The sequence below is a fragment of the Periophthalmus magnuspinnatus genome, chromosome 11 (genome assembly GCF_009829125.3).
Source record: "Periophthalmus magnuspinnatus isolate fPerMag1 chromosome 11, fPerMag1.2.pri, whole genome shotgun sequence".
NCBI lineage: Eukaryota > Metazoa > Chordata > Actinopteri > Gobiiformes > Gobiidae > Periophthalmus > Periophthalmus magnuspinnatus.
This window is the reverse complement of record NC_047136.2, coordinates 8,889,502-8,912,258: the sequence shown is the minus strand read 5'-3', so window position 1 is coordinate 8,912,258 and position 22,757 is coordinate 8,889,502. Positions and strand designations below refer to the sequence as shown.

Here is a 22,757-nt window from a genome sequence, read left to right as displayed (position 1 = left end):
ATAAGATAATAGATAAGTAGAAACAGATTATGAATGAAACTAGAAAATAGGACAATTAATTTTTTTAATCTAATATATTAACACTAAAATGTGTTAATTATGTTTTAGTGAAATGAGTAGTCTAATCGGTCATATGCACTTTAAATGCTGACCTAATTATTGGATGTGTAAGATATAAACAGATTCCTTTGTGGTGACCCATGTGTGTTCATTATTAACCACAGTCTCTTAAGTGGTGTTGTTGGATACGGCCTGGTTACCTCTTTACCAATGGGACTGTGTGTCAGAGGACTAATAATGGGGCACAGAATGTACATAAATACTAAACTGAGAATTGAACAACAGGTCACAAGTGGATGCAGTGAATATGTCACTAAAATAATGGAAAGTTACCTGCATAGGGATTTTCCATTAAAGTGTCTACTTCCTAATGTTTGTGAATGTGCAAGAACCAGCCCTGACTGGCATAGTGATAATACGACTTAAGTTGTAGTCATAGTAATAGTTACATACTAGGGTGATATGGACGCACATTGAATAGTGATATTCACTATCACTATTCAATCTCTGACCAGCCAGACATGTCCTTATAAATTATTGTCAAAGTGTGTGGTTTTGGCTGGACAGGCAAGGAAACAATTGTGATTCACCAAGCTTAATGTTATGTTTTTTAGTGACTGGCTATAAGCTCACAAAATCTGATTCATATCTGAATTCTAGACGTTTAAAATTACTTAAAGGATATGCAAACAGCACAAACTGATATGAGTAATCAGAGGAACCATGATCAAAAAGAAATCAGATGATTTAGCTGTTTACATTTCATTTTAACAATGCATGTAAAAATGCAACAGCTCTATGATAAAAAACAGGCCCATTTCCCCACCCATTCCTCCTATTGGTCCAGTTCCAAGGATTAAAATCTGATTTGTCCAATCCCAGTGAAGTGTGAACTGTTAAAAGGAACTCATTAACTGGATATAGAAAGCATACATGGATTGTGTCACACAGCCTCCAAGAAAAGTGTTATATAAATATTATTTTGTATATGCTGTAGCTTAAATAATACATTTTCCATTAATTATTCTCCATCCTGAAATCATGGTACATGAGCGTTCACCTGGTTCAGAAGCTGGTTCTTCTGAGGGGCCAGTTGTGGTGGCGCCATCTGCTGGAGCCTCTACTGGAGGCTCTGTGGGATTGTCGCCTGCAGGTGCTGTCTCAGGGGGAGCGCTGTCTGCTGTGGGCTGGGACTCCTCTGGGGCAGGTGGGGTTTCCTCTGGTGGGGGCGCAGCAGCTGGGGCGGTCTCCTCAGGTTTAGCCTGATCATCCGCAGCTGGGGTCTGGTCCGGGAGGGTCACACTGTCCTCAGCTACATTCCCGTTCTCATTAGCAGCACCTGGGCACAATGACAGTTACGCTAGTGATTTTTATAATAATAAAAATAGTTCATCAAACTTATATGATGTTTTTTGGACATTAAAGGTTTTACATGTGTCTGAGAAGTGACAGTTTGGTGTTACACTGGCCCACTATGAAAATAACAAGAGACTATAAAAAATAAGCTGAATTGTAGGTTGATATTGTTTCCACTTCTCACACAATCTCTCCCATACCTGGGTCTCATATCATGCCTGGCCCAAACATTTGATGACATTTTGTGATTGTGAGGGCTTGTGCAAATTGTGACCCTCCAAATCTTCTCTTCTCTATTTACAGTAAAAAGTAAAATTAAACATAACTTACAAATAATACCATTGCAGACTTTTTTGTCAATATGTTCCGTTTGTGTTGTGGTTTTATCCCTTTATGACACTGTCTGTGGAGCCGTGTGACTCAAAGTCAAGGGCCAAGTGTTTTATTTCACTGGGGTGACCAACGGTGAAGGTGTGCTTCAGGTGACACATCAAACTTTCTCTCTATGCGACACATCCTATCTCATAGAATTACAAATCACATGGCTATTCACAACATGGAACCATGTGAAGGAACTTACCGGCTCTAAAGAATTGTGGACTTTTTTTTATATTTTGTTGTTGTCACAATCTGTCAAGCACAGATTACAGTCAAAAGTACATTAACAACTAAATTGCATTTTGTGGATAGTAACATAGCCACATTCATGCACTAAGGTTAACCAGTTGTGTTATTTATTATTTATTTAAAAGGACTTGTGTTGTGCATGTCAACATTCATCTATTAATTTTTACTTTCTAAGCACTCTCTTTATAAGAGCATGTCTTTACACAACCAATTTGATTTGCTCCAATGCCAATGAAATATATATATTTTTAAATATAGATAGATCTAAATACATATTTTATGAACACGCAAGTCAGTGTGTAAAAAATTCCATGGGACAAACTTGCTTCACTTAATATAGTTTGTTTACTTGTTTGCAATGGATGTCCCAGGTAAATAAGCTCTTTCAAACACATGCAAACTTTAAGAAAACAATCCTCATTTCCATCTGTCCTCCATGGCGGGACGGGAAGGATGCTTAGTAGTCTTACATCATTTATAAGAAAAATATTTCCTTAATCAAAATATGCCCTGGAACATTTGTGTACTTTGATATCACTGAGTGTATTTTGTATCTGTAAGGGTTTTTTTTGCCCACAATTTTTATTTACTTTTAGAAAACTACAGCAGAAACCCAAATCTTTTCTTTGATGGTTTAAAAGGTTTCCTATAATGATTACATATTTGCCTCATTTAACTATCCAAACAGAATAAGAGGACATGCATTTTTGACAATGCTACCTTTGCAATTCAAACACTGTGGAACCATTTAAGTTTCTTCCTTTTATTTTATTGTCTTAAATATTGCCTTGTGTAATCAGATAAACAGATAACTTCTAAATATTTCCAACACTTGCAACACTAGCACAACTGATATAAACAATATATTATTTAGTCAATATAATGTCCTCTACAGAGAATTCACTGTCCTTGTCACTCTCTTATCACTGAATACAACCATCTAGTTTAAAACCTCCTCAAACATATTCAGAAATGCATGGGTTTCTTGAAGATCATTTTCTGTCTTCTCTCTACTAGTAATGCTCCTACAAATGTTTTTTAAAACAGAAACCGCAAATCTTTACATATTTGTCAGAAAGAATTGTGACAAGATATTTACAAAAACTCGTTCAGCTCTGTCCAAAACTCTATATGAATCAATGCACACTGTACAGGAAGCAATTTGTTTGGTGACCTCAGAAGAGAAACAAACTATATACCTCGTACATGGTCCGCCGCTTATTTCCATGGAGACATTATTGCTTTGGCTAGAATGTTTAACAGTATGGCATTAAACGTACCTGCCTCCATGGAAACAAGCAGGTGAAGCCACTGAGCCAATTTAGAGTTCAGATCTGTGGAGAGGCGAGGTCATTCACAGTAAGAATGCAATGATTTGAAGGTAATTTTGAGAAATAATAACGCCTGTAATTGAAGATAGAAATGTTTAATGTCAATACTGTCTGGAACACAACAATAATAATAATAAAACGCTGGTTTTAAACAGCATTTTCAACAGCAACTCAAAGATGGGTCACAGTTTAACATGAAACAAGGGCAGGACAAACAAAAGCAAATAGTGAGGAAGCAGTCATTTGTTGAAGTTACAGGCTAGGAGGAAAAAGTGAGTTTTGAGCTGCTTGAAACACAGCAGAGTACAGCTTTAAATAGTTGGAACAAGGCTTGTCACATCAATGTCTGTCCAAAGAAAACACTACTTACTGCACCACAACCTGTCTTTTCTGATCCACTACAACACAGACGTGTTCAAAGTGGCTTCTCCATTTCCTATTGAAATTTTAGACTGTCATCAAAGCCTCGCTGTGTGCTCTACTGTCCCTATCACAGGAGTACAGAGCCAAAAACACAGTTAATCAACAACAATAAACTTTCCCATAGGGACACCCAACCTGTCAGGCACCAAAGATATCACCTGATGTGCTCTGCATTTGCATTTACTCAGTGTTTTTCTTATCTGGACTCCGGTGGTGGTAAATGGATGAGGACACTCTATACGGAGCGGGCAATGACACCAGTTCAACAGGAGCCCTAAGACTATTTTTAGAACCAAACACTCAAATAAAATAATACAATATTACAATGTATGTGAATGAGTGCATGTTTGTCATTGCTCAGTAACAGCACATATTGGATATAAAATGCCACATATCAATATTATATTTCCTATTGAGCAAGACATGTGGATGGTTAATGTCAGATGTTGTTGTTAAAGTTTGTCCTATTAAACGACATCTCGTTTTGTGCCATTTATATTCTATACTCCTAGTCCAATGAGCAGCATATAATGCAAGCAAATAATGTAGTATTTGGAGCAAACAATTACAAAAATTATAACTGGGACCAACCTGTGGTGCTGGCCCCATTGCTCTCCTCGCGCTTGCTGCCTGGTCGAGCGGGGTCAACGGTTGAAGTTTGCGAACTCGTGGAGCACCCCATCCTGTCTCGTGCGCATAGAGGACTGTGTTCAACTTCAGGTTTGTGTTGATGCTTCCGATGCCCTAGTGACGTCGCTCACTATCTCCAAATGGCCAGCGACTGTCACACAAAGTCAAATTCCTGTAGTCCACTCCTGTGCGTAATGGCGCATGGTGCAGGCTCCTCCGCCGCCTCTGAGCCACGGCTGCAGGTGGAAAATGCAGTTAAAACCAGAGTTTATTGTGGCTTTGGCCGTAGATAGAGGATGGTGCCGGTACAGAAATGCATTATTTAGTCAGAGCGCACAAACCTTTGAGGCGGGGACAACAGCTTAATGCCATAGCAATAGCTCTCTAGAGCAAACACTGTCAGTGTTCAACTTATACAGAACTTCACATTTGAACCTTTAAAGGACAAATGTAATGACCCATCCTATAGAACATGGTCTTTATAAACTGTATGGAAATCGCGTTTGACAGAAAGCCACTGTTATGGGAGCAACCTTCTTTAGTGCGTTGCAGTTGCACCACCATCCCTCCAGAGGTCGCGCATGTTCTGATTAGAGCATAAAATAACGTTTTAGCCCGTCCGCATCAAGCCACTTTTCGGGTCAAGTTGGCTGTAGTGCGAGTTAAATACTCCGACTACCCAAGGAAATACTCTTTCATCTTTGTTACCTGCACCACCGCGAGCAACGGACAGGTTTAACTCTGAAGTCCTGCGTTTCTAGAGAGGAGACATAACATCAAATCCAATGTATTTACAAAACGCTTTTCATAAAAACTGCATTAAAAAACAGTCCCACGTGCTCTTCCACCCGACGACCCCACCTGTCTGACCCCACACAGTCATACAACTCACAGTCAGAGGTCAAAGAAACACTCACTTTTGTTACTTAAAGCACAGATACCGGAGCAAAACAAGAACAAAACAAACCTCAAAACTACTAAAGAATCGTATGAACAAATCTACTTAAGTAAAAGTATTATAGTACCCGTTCAAACATGTACTTAAAGAGTAAAAAGTAAAAGTAAAAGTGGTCACCTCGAGTGTTACAAAAGGCTCTATAAATAAAGGTTGACTGATTAATTTAAGTGTAGTAAAGGAAATTCAAATGACACGATACAGACCCACATGAAGTTTGGAAGTTGGAGAAGCTTACATCCTTACTACTGCAAAGAATGCACAGACAATATTATGCTGTGTGTTTTAATAATAAAAAGACAGACGTATTATCATTATTATTTTATTTATAATGTATAATATTTTGACTATTTATTGTGTGATGCTCTTCTTATTCGTCTATTCACTCAAGATTTGTGTGATTTATTTATTTTAGTTTTTGTTATATAAAGATTAAAAGGTGTGTATACGTTTGTTGTATAATGACAGTACAATATTTGTTCACACATCAATAAAAATATATGAAACAAAGTCAAATATTTAACGAAATAAACTTACTGACGTAGTGATGAGTTAAGATTTGTGAGCTGCGCAGTAGCCTTCTGCGCACCCTCCACTACAGAAACATGCGCAAAGCACCACGGGACTTCCTTTCACTCCGAGGCCATATTGGAGTTAACTCACAGTAAGCGGAGCTCTGATTATTTAGATCAAAAACACTCTTATAAAGGCTATAGATTACCATTACATCGCCCAAAGACTAACGCTTTCTCTCGTGTGTCCTGTAGGTTGGCCGAACCGGACTAACACGCAAAATGGTGGCCGCAAAGAAGACGGTGAGTGAGCCGCGGTGCACACGCTGCCGCTGGGCTCGGCTGCTTCACGTGGACACTGGTCTCTGAACGGGCCTGCTAGCTGTAGTCTGTAGATATACTCTTGTTTATTAGTCAAACCTCGTGTGGACAGCGGGTTTTTAGTTTCTTGGGTTTTAAATGGACTAAAGAGTGGGTTAGTGTCTTGATGGTGTCCATAGCCTGCGCTGTTCACCGAGGGAGTTTGAATAACACGGCGGATGTTCAGCTGATGCTAAGCTAATGAGTGTTTATGTCAAACTTTAAAGTGGACGAAGTTTAGCATTGTAATTTCAAGTCTAAAATTGCATTGTGACAGTGTGTCACTATACTATTCTGCCGAGGCACATTGTAGAGTATAGATTTGCTGTTGTCATGAACTGTCGCTCAATCCACGTTTTTGCCACAGAAAAAGTCCCTGGAGTCCATCAACTCCCGGCTCCAGCTGGTGATGAAGAGTGGCAAATACGTCCTGGGATACAAGCAGTCCCAGAAGATGATCCGCCAGGGCAAAGCCAAGCTTGTCATCCTGGCCAACAACTGCCCTGCGCTCAGGTATTTAGCAATAAGAGGGCAAAAGGAGTTTTCAGTGGCTTTTATGTCAGAACGCTTTTTTAGATTTCTTGGTACATAATCATACCACTTGTAATCAGTTACAGGTATAATGTGATGTTTCTGCCCCTATGTTGTTGTTTTTTTTAATAGTCCAATAACTTTAGAACAATTTTTGAACCTCATTTACAACATAGTGTTTTGGTTTTTTTGTTGGTGTTTTGGTTTTTTTTGGAAATATCACCCATCCACCTGCCACTGAATCGGACAAAACTTTTTAAAACACTTGCACTCATTTGTCTTGCAGGAAATCTGAGATTGAATACTACGCTATGTTGGCCAAGACCGGTGTGCACCACTACAGTGGCAACAACATTGAGCTCGGCACAGCCTGTGGAAAGTACTATAGGGTTTGCACACTGGCCATCATTGATCCTGGTGAGTGCTTTCATCTTAGTAGTGTTGTTCATTCCTGTATGTTCCTCGGCGAATTTTTGCACCTGTGGGACCTTGTACCAGTGGTCCTCTGCAGGACTAGTGGTTCGCTAGAAAAACGCCTTCTGGGCTATTCAGATAAATGGTCATGCATAATCTTGACTAAAATGTGAGCATCCAGCTGGTAACATTTAATTTTACATGAAATTATGGTAGAGATGATTTTTGATACATTGCCATTACTCATGTTTTCTTTTCCACTTCAGGTGATTCGGACATCATCAGGAGCATGCCCGACCAGCAGCCCCAGCCTCAGTAAAGCTGTCCCCTGCCCTGTTGTTATAAATAAAGTCGGTGTAAACAGTTTATTTGTATTGGCTTTTTTCTTATGAATTTCTTTAGCTGTCCACCAGGGAGCACTAGTGATTTAGTTTATTTAATCTGGTTCTACTCGTTTCCAGATTAGAGGTTCAGTACTTTCAGACATATTGAAGGTTTTACACAAGCACCATTTACTGCTTTATAGTTTCTTTACTTGAAACCTCAAGTTAGCTAAAGCAAGTGAAGATTTGACACCAATGACTATATTACGAAATACTGGAATGTTGGATTACGTGGTCTTTTAACACACTTTACTTTGGTTTCTTGATCTATGGCTAATATTGTTGCATTACACTTTAGAGACAAACTTTACCATGTGCTCACACCTGAGGCTAAATATTGGTCCTTATGCACGGCTGGATTTGTGGCAGTTATTGTAGCCACATCTACAGCTGGTGGGAGTGGATTGGTGATGGTGGATTAAGTAGATTAGGCTTTTCTATAACTGCTTACTGAAGCTGGTGAACATGGGTCCAGTCTGGTTGATCACATTAGGATCATCTAGAACTTTCCATTTTGCCATTTGCTGAATATTAAATGTAATGTATAGAATAAATTAAACATGGATTTCTCTGAATGTGCACCTTTTTTAATTCACACAAATTGAAGGTGTCCTAGGTAACTTTCAGGGAGGTCCACCACTGGCTTGTCTCCATGCTATTGCTTTGCTTAGAATGTTCCACAGTATGGCAGCAAGCAAAGTTACAGGTCACATCTGTGAAGAGGCAACCCTTTAGTTCTATACCCGAGTCTTTGTTCTACCCGAGTCAGTGTCCAATCCCAGTGTTTAACATAATAAATTAGGCCCAGGTTTTCATACCACTCGGTGCATATCCAAGTAATTTTTCTGATTTCCAGTTAAATTGAATGAACTCATCCTTCCTGAAGCTGTGCACTTGGAAACAAGGATGACTCCATATCTGTGACAGCTATAGAATCAAATTAACTAATTTAAATAAGCAGAACTAAAAGTACAGAAGGGGAAGCCTGCTGCAGGATATTCAATAATACCCATACATTACACTGCTGTTGCATAAGTGTCATTGTGCAATAATGTGTATCAATAATGCAATTTACACTGGGTTGTTTGTCATGTTTGAATGAGTAAACAGAGATGGTGAACATTGTTTTTATATACTCACCTAATTCATTATTGATCATGCATCTCCTATATGCCCCCTGCAACATCATTGAAAATAGTAGAAAAATAGGACTTGCCTCATGCATTATGCAGTTAGTGAGTATGGTAATGCACTGTAACAAGGAATTAACTGGATATTTCAGCTCAAGTCATTGGAGTTTATTTTGAGAGTTTTTGTGCTGGGTGGGCATTGTAAACTATACCTGAAATCACTGTAGTATAGTCATGCTGATTATAGATGTGTGAGCCTGGACTCTTACAGATCTAATTGCAGGGTACTGCAATATACTGAACTATAGAGGAAACACAATTTTTTTTTTCAGTTTATGGAAATGCCATGCCTTGTGAAAGCTCAGAATCTTGGGTTTAGATCGTGAGGATTCAGATCAGAAAGTAATTTTAAGTTTTAACCAACTGTATTTTACCATTGGAACTGGCACACCCTCATATTTGTAATCAAAAATCTACATTCAAGTCCTTAAAGTTATTTTCACCCAAATTGATCTGATCGGATATAAATGTGAAAAAGTAAATTCCTTGGAACATGTTTATTATTGTTCTTTGTATTTCCTCTCCCATGTGGGGATGTCATGATATAAAAATGTAGTGTTCATTTTTGTGAGAAGAAACATCACAATTTAATGATCATTTCAAATTATTCCAGGACCAAACAACAGTGAAATCGTTCTACCTTTCCTATTGTCTAATAAATGACCGTTAGTTTAGTGAGTGAACCGTTTTATGCAATCAAACTTTCTTTCTTTACTTTGTTTTTATGGTTATATTGTGACCTATATAATATTGACAACCTGATTGCCATGTTACACACTATTGAGGTCAACATTTTTCTACCCATCAGTTTGGACCAATATCAGATATTTCATTTTCAGTCACCAAACCTCCTGAAATTGACCCACTTTTCTTGATTTTTTTCTGTCTCATCCTGTGGCAGAGCTAGAAAAGTAGGTGAGCTCGTCTGGTTGCCTAACATGAAGCCTAAGGTAATGCCAGCCACCATTTTTAGGTATGGCAGTAAATCCACACTGATCTGTCTGTTTATCCCTGTGAGGGCAAAGGAGAGATGCTGAATCTGCAGACGGGAGGTCAGCCACATGAAACACTGCTGCAGGTTTTGTAGACTATTGTCAGTAAGAATTAAATTTAATCTTTTCAACTGAATTGTGCAGTAAATCCTATATGGACCAATACAACTACAATAGATATTTTTGGTGGGAGATGACCACAAAGGGACCAGAGAATGGACTTGACCTATAAGAAAACATGACTGACTGGCAATTTCAGATCACCACGAATCACTTGCACCACCAGTTTCAGACTGAGTTAAGTGGCTTGCCCAAGGACACAAAAACAGTATCCTGTTCTCTGCTCTTTTTATCAAGTTCTATACTGATAAAACGTGATATTGGGGAATTAATGATGAAAAAATGACAAATACTGAAGTCTATTTAAGTGGCAGACTATGACGAACTAGTTGGCAACAGCTCTATTTCATAGAAGCTACAAAATGAACAGTGTGAAAAATTTAAAATCACAACCCACCTTTATTTATTTTATTTTTATTATTATTAAGATTTGATGACATGGGCTCATGCAAATCCAACAAGATTACTATGAGTAAACGGAGTAATTGTAAAAGATATCAGCCTCTTTTCTTCCTCAAAGCCCAGTCTACATCCACTCTGCCTGTAGTCCCTGTAACAGCTTATATTTGGCCTGTTACACAAATTCAAGGGAGGTCGTTGCTTCAACACTCCTATAGCAGTTTTTATAGGAGTTAGTTTTCTGACTGACAATAAAGTGCTGTTTTGTTGGATTTGCAGAAGCACTGATTTACAGGGACAATGACAAGGATACAATATTCACTAACACATTAGTATCAAATGGAAAGGATCAATTTTACACTAACTTTTGCATAGAAAGAATACCACATGTTAATAATTTCACGGTCTAATCTACGTACGAATTACTAGATTAAACATGGGGCTGCACAATATTGCACATATTAAGACACGCCGAATTTATAGCATGAAAATAAATGTTTTAAAGTCCGAAATGTGACAAATTATTTTTACTTCCATTAAAATAATTAGATATCTCAATTCAGCACTGGGCTAGTCATCTTTTTTTTTTAAGTACAGTACAGAAACAACGGTTAAAATGTTAATTGTAAACATAAAAGTTACATAAATTTCACAGTTTAAATCCCCCTTTTCATAATATTGTGCAGTCCTAGTTGAGTATAATCTACCCCAACTTTATTCTTTTGCCTGTAAAAGTCTTCAATTTGAACTTCTAAGCATCAATTGATTTGTGCTACTGTGCCAATTCAATAAATACTTTGAAAAACCTAGGTGTTTCAAAGGGCACAGGGAGTAATAATGCATCATGATACTAAGCCATGTGTAGAAGAAACTACAAACCGCTCCGAGCACGCACAACTAGATCAGCAGCATATCACACTGTCTTTTGTAGGAAAATGCCCTCAGTCCAGCTAAGTCAAAACAAAAAGTCATAATCATGTAAAAAATAAGACAGTCAACACTGCATAACTTCATTGGGACACAAGACGATAGCAACACATTTAGAAAACTCTACCAGATTCAAATTTGGGTCATTTTAAGATGCACAAAATTGTATACTAAGTGCTGCAGAGATTGATTACATGAAGGATCTCTTGAAAGTGGGAGTAGAGTTTCTATAGGTCAATGGGGTACAGTATTACAGACGACATATTGAATACAAAAGGAAGGCAAGCTCCTATTGGTCAGTACAACTTTTTCTGAGGGGATGTAACAATGCACGCATTTCACTATCTTTTTACTTACAATTGATTGAAGTTAAGCTGCAGTGTGTTGTTAATGCACTGACAGATATTCAATTCATATTAACCAGACTTTATTTTTATCTGGTAAGTGCAAATTGCAACTATTTCACTTTTTATATATATTTTATACACCAATTTACAATGCATTGCTACTCCCCTTCTTTTCACCACTACACCATTACACATTACACCACTTTAACAGTTTGTTGTTATTCTCATCTTTCCCCCTTTTCACTGTAATACAAAAGTCATACAAAAATACCCCAACATTACATTCAATGGGAATTCATCTGAAAAAAGTTCTCTCACATAAACAGTCAATATTCTCATTTGCTCACATGCACACACTTTTAGGTAGTTTATCAATGAAGACAAAAAAGGATTCACAGTATCAGGAGTTGTAGTAACAGTTGATGGCCACACGCTGCACTTTTCAGAGAAATGTGCAATTTTTGTCTTTGAAAAGTCAGTCTGCCACAACAACTAGGAAATGTTGTGCAATTTCAGAGTTTAGGGATTAAGATTTGGAGCTGGGACCTCCTTTGGATACCTCCTTTTGTTCTGATTTGAATATGAACCATTGGGAGTGCAGGATGTCCAAGGGGGTAGAAAAGGAGGAGGGGGTGGTTTGGGGTGAGTAGGGAGGAGGAAGGGGCACGTGCAGAGGACCAGCAGCAGAGAAGTATGTGGTGCTCATGCCTCCATATACTGGGGCGGGGGCTCCTTGGGTGGGATGGCAATAGCCTCCTCGTAGGGTGGCAGCAGGACCTGAAATGGAATGCAAAAAATTGGGTTTAGTCTTTCTTTTAAAACAGCAAATTGGATTTTTAAATTAGCCAAACTAATTTAACCACTCAAACCTTCAAACTTTCTTTAACGTTTTTCTGGTGTGTGCTATGTGGTTGTCTCCATGGTGACGTTATTGCTTGCCTGACATGTTCCACAGAATGACATTCAATATATTCATATCCATGGAGACAAACACACAGCAAAAATCAATGTTTTTCTTGTGCGTGTGTAACTGAAAAATGCACCTTTCTTTCTCCCTCTGTTTTGAATACCATTTTTTCTTTTGTACCACGACGTTAAGCCCATCCTCACTATCTTTGTAGATGGAAGTAGTATTCTGGGTAGCACTTGTTCATGTTTACTGCTAAATGTTTTATGTGGGTTTAAAGATGTACTTTTAGAAAACATCATTTGAAAAGGACTTTTTTTTACAAACATCATCATTGCCCTCTGCTTCCTGCTGTTATGTTTCACCGCTACAGGCAGGACCAGCGACAAGCACAGCACAGACTCCAAATGGTGTTATAAAACCAGTGCTTATTTGGGCCAGAGAGAGGGGAGAGAGGGAGGGGGGAGAGAGAGGGAGAGAGGGGTGTGTGAGGAAGAGAGGGGGAGAGAGAGAATATGCTCCCAGCAAAAGAATAGTGAAACGGTCAGGGAGGCCCGGCGAGCACATCACAACTAGGATTTGAAACAGAGCGGACACAAGCAGACAATTATGTAACTAACTGTGTTCAGAAAGTGGACGTGTATATCTAAAGAAGAGAGAGAGAAAGGAGAAAAGGGTGGGGGGAGAGACGGGAAAGCTGAACTACTGTGAATTTTAATAGCATTTATATAAAAGCAACAACAGATAAGCAGCTGGGTACTTGATGTCCGAGGCCGGTGAAAGCCTTTTAGACACACTGGCTGCTTTCTAAGACTGGAAATAGATGGAGCACTCTTTTCACTGAGCAGAGGAATGCTCTGAATGAACCATCTGGCCCTAAATCTATAAAAGTGTACAGATTTATCCGGATTTTAACTTGGTGCCAATGATACGTGTTGGATTAATACACTTTAATAGACATTTATAATTATAGTGCCCACAGATTATGTACTGGAGATGAACTACCTCTGTTGAATGTTTTTACTTTTTTGGTGCTAATCAAACATGCCTTAAACTAGTGAATGCTTTTTATTTAAAAACTAAGCTTAAAATTTACAGCTTCTTGAAGTATTGGTTCTATGCCTGATGCCCAGACAAAAACTGTTTATTCCAGATAATATCACTGGGTATCTCATAAACATGCATCTAATGTAATAATAATAATAATAATAATAATAATAATAATAATAATAATAATAATAACAATAATATTATTATTATTATTATAGTGTGCGCTAACTACTATTTTTGTATTTATTTGTACTGTGAAACAATCCTGTGTTTTTTCTACATGTAAGTGAAGAAGCGCATTTCTTGTAGATTAGTGCTTGGTGACTTTATATACTGCTTAGTATATAGGCTAAGACGATTATCAACAAAAGAGACATAGTAATTGCATGTCCAAGTATTGTGTAATGACAAAGACATCTTTATGTAAGTTGTGTGACATACAGTTCACTTGGTGGCGCTACAATTTATTTTCTTACACTGAATAATTATTATGCTTGACCAGTTCTAGCACAGTGGCTTACAGTCTAGTGAGCACTAACTACACGCTAAACTGTCCATATGTTTCACCGTATGGAAAACACCATGATCTGATCCATCATAAAGTAGTTTCATAAGGTGCAGATGAGGGCACAAGGACAAAGAAGTGCGACTGTGGGAGTCAGATTATTGTCTTATGTATCAGTGGAGGATTACTGCAGGACGACACATGGAAACAGTGACCGCGCTAAAGCTCCTCAGACCAGTGAGTCACCGCGGGGGAGGACAGGCGGTGTGGCAAAAAATGGAATTGCCATTTTTTCCCCTCAGTTTTGATTTTCAATTAGATTACATTTTTTTTCTTGTCAAACTCAAAATAACTTCTTATTAATAATGATTTCATTATATCTCATGGTTCTTCACAGGCTGAATATTTATATTATGCTGATTCTTAAGTACTATATTAAAATTTTAATTTTGTAAAACATGGCACATTTTAAATTCCTTCTAAAAAACTCCCAGTTAAAAGACACGGGTAACTATGAGTCTCATGATATACTGCAGTAATGTAATGCAGTTTCTATTTAGAATCTATAATTAAGATGGATATGTGTAGGATTTTAAAGATATACTAACTTACACATTCATCCTAAAAGATTTAAATGATCAATTAAAATTCTACACATAGTATTACCAACAGGCAGTGATGGAACATAACAAAGTAGTAAAGTAGTAAAGTACAGTACTTAAGTAAAAATTTTAGGTATCTGTACTTTACTTAAGTAACAAAACTGAGTAGTTTTTCCACCACTGCCAACAGGACAACAGCTGATTAGCTAAACAGAACTGTGTTAAGCCTCTTGCAACCAACAACCAACTTAATAATTTATTAAACATTTTGAGAATGCAATACCACTTCCACTTTCAACCACTTTACTCAAATTCAAAGTTGGCGCTTGAGGTAACAGGAAGCTAAACGGCTGCTCTATTTCACTCATATTGTCAGTGTCTAGACCTTACCTTGAACATTTAGTGGTATGAACTCAGTGAACTGCAATAACATGCAAACATACGCGTAAACATATGTGTAAATATGTAGTGTAAACATGCCAGTAGTCGAATGGGGTGTGTGTGACGAGGTGAGATTGACTTTGGGACGTACCGTAGTGTCATTGGTGGTGACATAGACCAAGACTTCAGTGCTGCCTCGGCCGCTCACGTATCTGTAGCAGTTCCACACGCAGCCAATCAGGTAGGCCTGTTTGAAGGAGGGACACAAGAGGACAAACCATGACCTTCTGAGGGACACTGGGCTGACACTTTTCTTTATTACCACAGTCACCTGCTGAGACTTCAACCATTCATCAATGTCACATGTGCTTACAGAGGAGATGGATCACACAGGGACTTGAACATACAACCTCCTAAACCAGCTCACTATGAGAGCAGGGAAGAGTGACGAGTAGGACAGCAGGGCCATAATGAGTAAATATTAGTATTAGTCACAATAACAAAGTTTGAAGCTCGATATATTGCTAAAGAGAAATATCACGATAAACGATAATATTGAAACTACCCTGACACCATAATAATAAAGCAAGATAATCCCAGTAAACCATTGTTTAAATAGAAAGAATCATTTAAAGGCCTGAGCTTCAAAAAATAAGCAGCAGAATGAAGCCATATAAGTTACTTATTCAACCCTCTATTGCTTAAATCTTATTGAATTACAACTAAAATAACAAAAATGGTCCAATTTTTGCAAAGAAAATGTACACACCATAAATATTGAGCCAAAAACATATCGTTCCAGCTTTTGTATATTGAACGATAAGTTAATATATTAATTATCATGACAGATCTAATATAAAAAGTCACTGATAAAACCATTTACGTACAATATAATTACCACATTACTTTTTGAAATCTGGTGTGAATTCAAAAGATCAGTCAAAATGCTCTTGACTTATGCTTCAACACAATAAAATAATAACTAATATATTCTCATTGTACCAATTTTCACAGTTGTATCTGAACATTTTAATATGAGTACAATGCATTTACTACACACTGGTACTTGGAGTTTCGCGTTTTGTAGCTGTCTTCCTCGACTTTTCAAGACTTCATTAGTGATTTCAAGCCTGGCCTCAGCTCTGGCACGTTTCTGCGCAGGAAGCCAATGGAGGTTTAAGGTTTGCCTGACTGCAGCAGAGAAACAGGAGGGCCATTGTTTTTGTGTGAAGGAGCCTGCTGAACCTGTCCCGGGGCCAGCTCTGAAAACCAACCGCCCACAGCAACGGACTCCTCCAATGCCAACCATTCACTGCACCATCTGCTGAGTCTAACGTCCACACCGACAGAGCTGAGGTCAACGCAACCAGGATTTACCACCCTGCCTCTTTCCAATAGGAGTGAACTCACTACCTCTCTCCCGTTACGGCTCTTATTACGTAATTTTAAATCAAATTTGATCCCAGCTTTAAAAATTCAATGATGGCGGTCACGTCTCATGGAAACACATTTCAATACATACATCTAACTTCTGACTACCACTGTATATGTAGAACAATTGATTAAAATACGATTGATTTAAAAGTGACTGAACCGTGGGAAACCTCCTGCAAACAACATCAACTATTTTTTATAATCCAATTCTTATAATGTCCATTCTTTCAGTAATTTATTTCTTTATATATTTTTAGGGATGCGTCTATCTGACTGAAAAATTTGCTGGATTGGTTGATGGCTTCCAAATATCAACCAATATTCTGTTTGGACATGTAAAGTGATGTAATAGGACTATTTACTGGTCGTAGTTGGCCCAGAAAGTCTCATAATGTTTGAACTTTTATTATTTTATAACATCTATATAACACATTTGGGTTTGTGTTTTTTAGTCCTCAGTATCGGTTGATATTGGGTTGATATATCAGCAGATACTTAAATCCATAGTATCGAAATTGGTATTGAAACTAAAAAAGCTTCTACTACTGCATTTAGCAAGTACAGTGCTGTTTCTCCCAATGCCTGCTTGCCTTTAGAAACCCCTCTGCTTTGGCCTGTGACTTCTGCTGTGTTTTTTCCTGTTGAGCTCAGAGGAGTAACCCCATAATTTGATTGTACAGATGACTGAAACTGTATGTCCCCTCCTGTCCCATCTCGCTGCCCCAGAGCAGAGCAGCGCTGTTGGACCCATCCATGCATTAAGAGCCATCAGCCTGACAGGGGTTGGTTTTCTGTTGTCCCTGACCCGCTGCTCTGCGCCTCTATGATAACCTCATCGAGTGCACTGGCAATGGGAGAGCTACAGACTCATGGGCTTTACATAGCTATCAAATAAACTAAGCATAAGATGTAGCCTAAGTCAATCTATCCATTAGATAATGAATAGTAGAGATAGTGTGGTCCTGTTCTAGTCCTGGGCCTATTCTAGTCCTGGTCAGTCCTTGTCTATTCCAGGTTTAGTCCTAATTTATTCAAAATTTGGATGTGGCCTGCAAATGTGCACACACACACACACACACACACACATATATATAAACAACCTTTTTATAGGAGCCTTAATGCCCATCTGTAAACTTGTAAACATCACTGTGTCCTGACACAATGATTATAACCTACAAGCAAGACATATTTATGCAAGACATATTTATAAAAGGCTAAATAAAAATACCATGGTACTTGCAAAGCTCTAAGTATGTGAAACGTAAAGCAATAGCTGTAGCTTCTACAGTATGCACATATCAGGAGGCTAAATCCATTGTAATTCAGGTCATGCTATATTCGATACGCTACTGTGACTTTACACTTCACATGTTAATACATTACTTCAACCACAAACTAAACCTTACGCTATTTTTATTCAGGTGTTCTGTAATTTCTTGGTTGTACTGGAAACTATCCATCTATAAAACAGTGCACATGAATGTTGCAATGTTGTCCTGAAATCCCCAAAAACTGTTCCTATCAGTCCATTTAAACTGATTAAGAGAGTTTGGAAATGGGATATATGGTTTGTGTACAATTGTGTGGATGTTATGACTGATCTGTCAGGCTGACATGGCTAGGAGACTCTTGAAAAAGAGATTAGTAATCTCAATGGGAGTTGGATGGATAAATAAATAAACAAATAAATAAATAAAAACTCAACATTCTATCTAGTGAACTGAAGCTATAATTAGGGATTGAGTTTGTGAGTTATATTGTGTCATAGAGTATCTTTGCTTACCTTAAAGGTTAGGATGCAGCCGATGAAAAGCAGGACTGCAAAGACTAGGCACATGTTGTTGGTGGACATGATGTCCTCTTTGTAAGGGAATGTCCCTGGCTAAAAGCAGAGAAACGCACAACAAATTCAATGTGACTATAAAGGAAACTAGGTTACTCAGCAGGAAAAAGTACAACTCTTTGAATGTTTTACTACAATAAAGAACTATACAAATATGATCTAATTTCTCTAAAGGATTGGTCTGTGAGGTAATATAGTCCTTACCAACTGCTGCAGATAGTCCTGTACTGTGTTGGGATAGACCACCACACTAATGGCTACCAGCGTGTTAAGGGCAAAGTCAAAGATTTGGTAGCAGAAGAAAGGGATGATCCAAGCAGCATGTTGCTGTAAAGAATAAAAAAGATAAACAAAAATCAAAATGATCAAATTGAAATTAATACCACAATATTCAGTGTTTTTAGACAATATAATGTTATTTTCTTTAATGTTAGCATGTTGTCTTGGCTAGTTCTGGTATAGAACCAATTTGTTCTTTTGATGTAATTTTTTCTGTAATGATACTTGTTCAAATGAGTATCGGGTTTTAGTTTTGATTTGTATTTTTTGACAACCCTATTAAAAATCTTTGTCAATATGTGGTATAACTACATAATTAGTGGTTTAAGAATCTCTTTGTTTACCTTGTAGGCCCCATAGGTTGCCATGCCACATATAAGGATCATAAGGAGGGATATTGCAGTTGCTATGCAGATATCTGAGAAGAAAAAACACAACCATAAATTAGACACAGCAATATAATTAACACTTAACCTACCTTTATGAGGTCAGACATAATCCAGTGTATTCAGACATACTACAAGCACCTTGAGTAAGATTCTTCACTATTTTTAGCACTCAATCTGTCTGTGAAAGCATGGTCACCAGAAGGTAATTGTTATGCAAGACCAGGGCTAAATTTGACATAATATAACACCTCTCATATTCACATTACAGCTGTGACCGCTGGGACACTTGTCAAGAGGCAGAGGCAACAAGGACACACTGTCTTCAAGAGACCACTGATTATAAAGAGTGGAGTTTGATTAAGTCACAAGGCACATCAATCAACTGGGTTAAAGGCCCACAGAGTAACTTTTTTAGCCACAAAATAGACCAAAGAAAAGCATGTTTGTTTTTTTTAATTATTATTCTGAAAAATGTTACTTATTTGGAGAAGACGACTACCATTTGCTTTTCTCCACAGTACAAAGTTACACGATGTCGCTTTAAATCTTGATAAAACTGTGTTATTGATTATTTGTGTTTTTAGATATTGTAATGGGGACAATTTTAAGATTGCAAACCCAGGGAGTACACTACTGTCACTAAAGAAATGAATAATGATTGGTTTTATTCACTTGTTGTGTAGAAAGTTAAGGGTTTTGCTCTTAGAAATATATGTGTATTTCTCATCCTGAAATTTGCAGTATTTCTAAAAAAAAATCAAAAAAAATCCAAGACTTTCAACACCGATCTGTGTGTTCACTTCAGGCAGAATAACTGCTTCACAAACTATGCTTACGTGCACAACGGCACAAACCACACACTATCAGAGCCAGCAAACAGCCCGGAGGGGGGTGTTCAAGATGGCGGCTTTAATCTGCCAGAGATTGAGAACAGTTTTTAATCAGACACAGCAGTGACAGGATCGCTCTGTGACGATGATAGCAGCTGGAGGGAAACACGAACTCAGATGTTTCCCTGGAGCTGACTCAGCGTGGCCTGTGCTTAGAGCAGCGGTCTGCGGAGGGCACTGTCACAGGTTTGAGAACACTGTGTGGATAAAGGGACTGTGTGCAGGGGAACACTGCTGTCTTTTGTCTGGGTTTTACACAATGTTGGAAAAAGTATCTAGACAGTATATGAGAAGTGTCTGTAAACCTTCAAATCATTTTCAACATTTGCACTAGTATTTCTTCTAAAGCTCATTGCCAAGTGTGTCCTCTGCTTAATCTTTTGTTTTATAAAATACCAGATATCACAATGATTCCAGTTTTGAATCTTGCCCTATCTTACATCAAAACTGTTATACATAGAATAAAATAGAATAGCCTATACCTCTTTTTTGTTCTCTCTTAAAAAAAACTAAGGCCCAGATAAAAAACAAAGAATTCATGGTCTACGAAAAACAAGTTGAAATACAGAGGCCTGGAGAAAGTGTCACTCACTTGCATCGTCCATGACATCGATGTCGGTGCCAAGCTCAGAGCTGGTTAGGTGATACCGGTACTGCACTGGGTCATTGAGCGCAGACAGTAAGATGAGTAAGACCACTGCGTTTATGAGCTAAAAAGAAGTAAAACATCAATTATTACAACAACTCCTTTTATATTAACAAAATGGCAATGATTTACACTTTAAAACCACTGTTTTTTTTTTTATATTTTCATGAAGGATTCACAAGGACAGGATCATATCAGCATAATTTTCTTAAATTTTGTTGTTTTTCTACACTTAAAACCCAGGGTTAAACTGGTATTATTGAAATAAATCTAAAGATGACGATTTCATTACAATAAACAAATAAAATATTTGTCAAGAGAGAAAATGTAAATTTGCTCTTTTATTTAACACATTTGGGCAGATTGGTAATAGCTTGTTGTCCTGATGACTCACAATGTCATTACTTTGTGGAAAGCAGAGGGTCTAACTCAGTGAAGGTCGAGGATTTACAGGATTACTGAACTATGTTTAAAAGTCCAGGTTATCCTGCGCACCCAAATGGAGGCTATGGCTATATTTAACCACCTTTCACTATATGGGCCATAGCTTTACAACACAGCAAGTATCTGACATTTGGGATGGAATTTTATGGCAAATTAACAATGGATATTTTAACAATGCTTAAATAAGAGTGTGACGCAATGGAATTAAGCATTAAGTAAATTTAAAAAATGATCACAAATTGATGTTATTGTGGATAGGAGCAGGGTATTATGGGCTACTTTTGCTTTTTTTTAATGTTTTAATTTATCCTTAATGATGTAAAATTTAAATATGATGGGACGTGGGTTAGTAGCATAGGGTGATTGTATTGTATATCCTTCCTTTCCCCTGAACCACACTGGCCAAACTAGGGTTAATGGGAAAAACAAAAAGTAAAAAGTAAAATTTATATCTTATTTAGATAGAGGTGCAAGGCTGTATTTGCTCTAGCGTTTCCATTGAGTATTGTAGTGTAATATATGAGGCTGGCACGGCCCATATGCCACTCACCATGTACCATATTCCCAGTATAATGGTGCCCGTCCGGACGTGGCAGCAGAGGCAGCAGCTCGTCGAGTACCACCGGTCCCACGGCGAAAACATCCTGAGCACCGCAGAGCACAACCTCACCTATTTCATCAATGCTACTAGGATCAGGTTGAATACGAGGCTAAATCGTTGTTAAACGCGAGATTTGGTTTTTCGTTTGGTGCTAGGAACGACTCATTGGACCGATGTTGTTCCGCAAAGTGCAGGAGTCCCTCAAACGGCGAGTTTAATCTGGCTCATCCCGCGTCACGTGACCAGGGGGGACTGGACCAATGGATGGAGACGGATGCAAAACACTTCATAAACAACACTATTGAGACGCATCACTGAGGTTAAAAGCAATTATTGCAAAAAAAACCCCAAAAAAACAAACAAACACTGAGATGGCCTACATATATAAATGAGACTTTACCACTGATACTTTGGGGTCAGGGACATTTTATGCTTGGATAAAGTGACCAGACGTCCCTGTTTACCCGGGCCAGTCCCAGTTTTGAAGCATTTGTCCCGTGTTCTAGTGGATTTATCCAAAGCCAGTGATTTGTCCCAGTTTTTTAAAAGAAATGTCCCATGTCTCCCTATTTTTTTTTAACCCATTTGATCCGTGCCAACATTGGAAAGTGTAATCAGAGTTTTACTTATTTAAACTTACTTATTTTGACTTATTGCCATTGTCAGTGAACACAACTAGGAACTCTCTTTGGTGATAAAATGCAACATAAAAACACTTAATAAGTACAAATAAGGGCATGCATAAAGTAAAATTTATTAATTTATTATTATTATTATTATTATTATTATTATTATTATTATTATTATTATTATTATTATTATTATTATTATTATTATTATTAATAATAATAATAATAATAATAATAATAATAATAATAATAATAATAATAATAATAATAATAATAATAATAATACTGTATATAGCCAAATGTTTTTATTCAAATACACAAAACTGTGCTTGGAAAGTGCCACAAGGCCAAAAAGTGAACTCAGATGCAATGAGTGCTTAATAATGTTCTTTATTACATGCTCTTTTCACAAGCTTATTTTTACTACCCACCACAACCCGGTGTTCCCAGTTTTACATTTTTAATCTGGTCACCTTATCCTTAGGTGTCCAATGGTTCTCATTCATTCCACAGCACAGCAGGTAGGCCACAACCAGCTCTAGACCAAGACAAACCTTGGGAAAAAAGAGTTAAAACACTTGGATGTGGTTAACGTGGTCT

General features: G+C 37.7%; 3 protein-coding genes across 3 annotated transcripts; 1 reads left to right on the top strand and 2 right to left on the bottom strand.

Annotated features, from left to right (window-relative positions):
• Window positions 1-587: 587 nt before the first annotated feature.
• On the bottom strand, window positions 588-4,705 carry si:dkey-284p5.3 (uncharacterized protein LOC557830 homolog). The gene is made up of 3 exons (XM_033975783.2): window positions 4,389-4,705; window positions 1,121-1,399; window positions 588-619 (listed from the first exon to the last, which is right to left on the bottom strand). Exons 1-3 carry the CDS (start codon window positions 4,477-4,479, stop codon window positions 588-590), a joined length of 402 nt encoding a protein of 133 aa, XP_033831674.1. The 5' UTR covers window positions 4,480-4,705.
• A 1,267-nt stretch (window positions 4,706-5,972) lies between these two features.
• On the top strand, window positions 5,973-7,567 carry rpl30 (ribosomal protein L30). Its single transcript, XM_033975028.2, has 5 exons — window positions 5,973-6,046; window positions 6,150-6,197; window positions 6,622-6,767; window positions 7,072-7,202; window positions 7,466-7,567. The coding sequence occupies exons 2-5, from the start codon at window positions 6,177-6,179 to the stop codon at window positions 7,516-7,518; spliced, it is 351 nt and encodes a 116-aa protein (XP_033830919.1). The 5' UTR covers window positions 5,973-6,046; window positions 6,150-6,176; the 3' UTR covers window positions 7,519-7,567.
• Window positions 7,568-10,308: 2,741 nt separating this feature from the next.
• laptm4b (lysosomal protein transmembrane 4 beta) lies at window positions 10,309-21,720 on the bottom strand. The gene is made up of 7 exons (XM_033975026.2): window positions 21,478-21,720; window positions 20,430-20,547; window positions 18,903-18,976; window positions 18,484-18,606; window positions 18,220-18,318; window positions 15,154-15,249; window positions 10,309-12,334 (listed from the first exon to the last, which is right to left on the bottom strand). Exons 1-7 carry the CDS (start codon window positions 21,568-21,570, stop codon window positions 12,260-12,262), a joined length of 678 nt encoding a protein of 225 aa, XP_033830917.1. The 5' UTR covers window positions 21,571-21,720; the 3' UTR covers window positions 10,309-12,259.
• Window positions 21,721-22,757: the final 1,037 nt, after the last annotated feature.

Excerpts from the sequence above, each read along its gene's own strand:
- si:dkey-284p5.3 (XM_033975783.2), bottom strand. The coding sequence starts at position 4,479 with ATGGGGTGCTCCACGAGTTCGCAAACTTCAACCGTTGACCCCGCTCGA. Across the intron at positions 1,400-4,388 it reads CAATGGGGCCAGCACCACAG|GTGCTGCTAATGAGAACGGG; the intron begins GTTGGTCCCAGT and ends CATTGTGCCCAG. Across the intron at positions 620-1,120 it reads AGAACCAGCTTCTGAACCAG|CCAAAACCACACACTTTGAC; the intron begins GTGAACGCTCAT and ends TTGCCTGTCCAG.
- rpl30 (XM_033975028.2), top strand. The coding sequence starts at position 6,177 with ATGGTGGCCGCAAAGAAGACG. Across the intron at positions 6,768-7,071 it reads AACAACTGCCCTGCGCTCAG|GAAATCTGAGATTGAATACT; the intron begins GTATTTAGCAAT and ends TTTGTCTTGCAG. Across the intron at positions 7,203-7,465 it reads ACTGGCCATCATTGATCCTG|GTGATTCGGACATCATCAGG; the intron begins GTGAGTGCTTTC and ends TTTCCACTTCAG.
- laptm4b (XM_033975026.2), bottom strand. The coding sequence starts at position 21,570 with ATGTTTTCGCCGTGGGACCGGTGGTACTCGACGAGCTGCTGCCTCTGC. Across the intron at positions 15,250-18,219 it reads GCTGCATCCTAACCTTTAAG|GCCTACCTGATTGGCTGCGT; the intron begins GTAAGCAAAGAT and ends TCCTTCAAACAG. Across the intron at positions 12,335-15,153 it reads TCACCACCAATGACACTACG|GTCCTGCTGCCACCCTACGA; the intron begins GTACGTCCCAAA and ends ATTCCATTTCAG.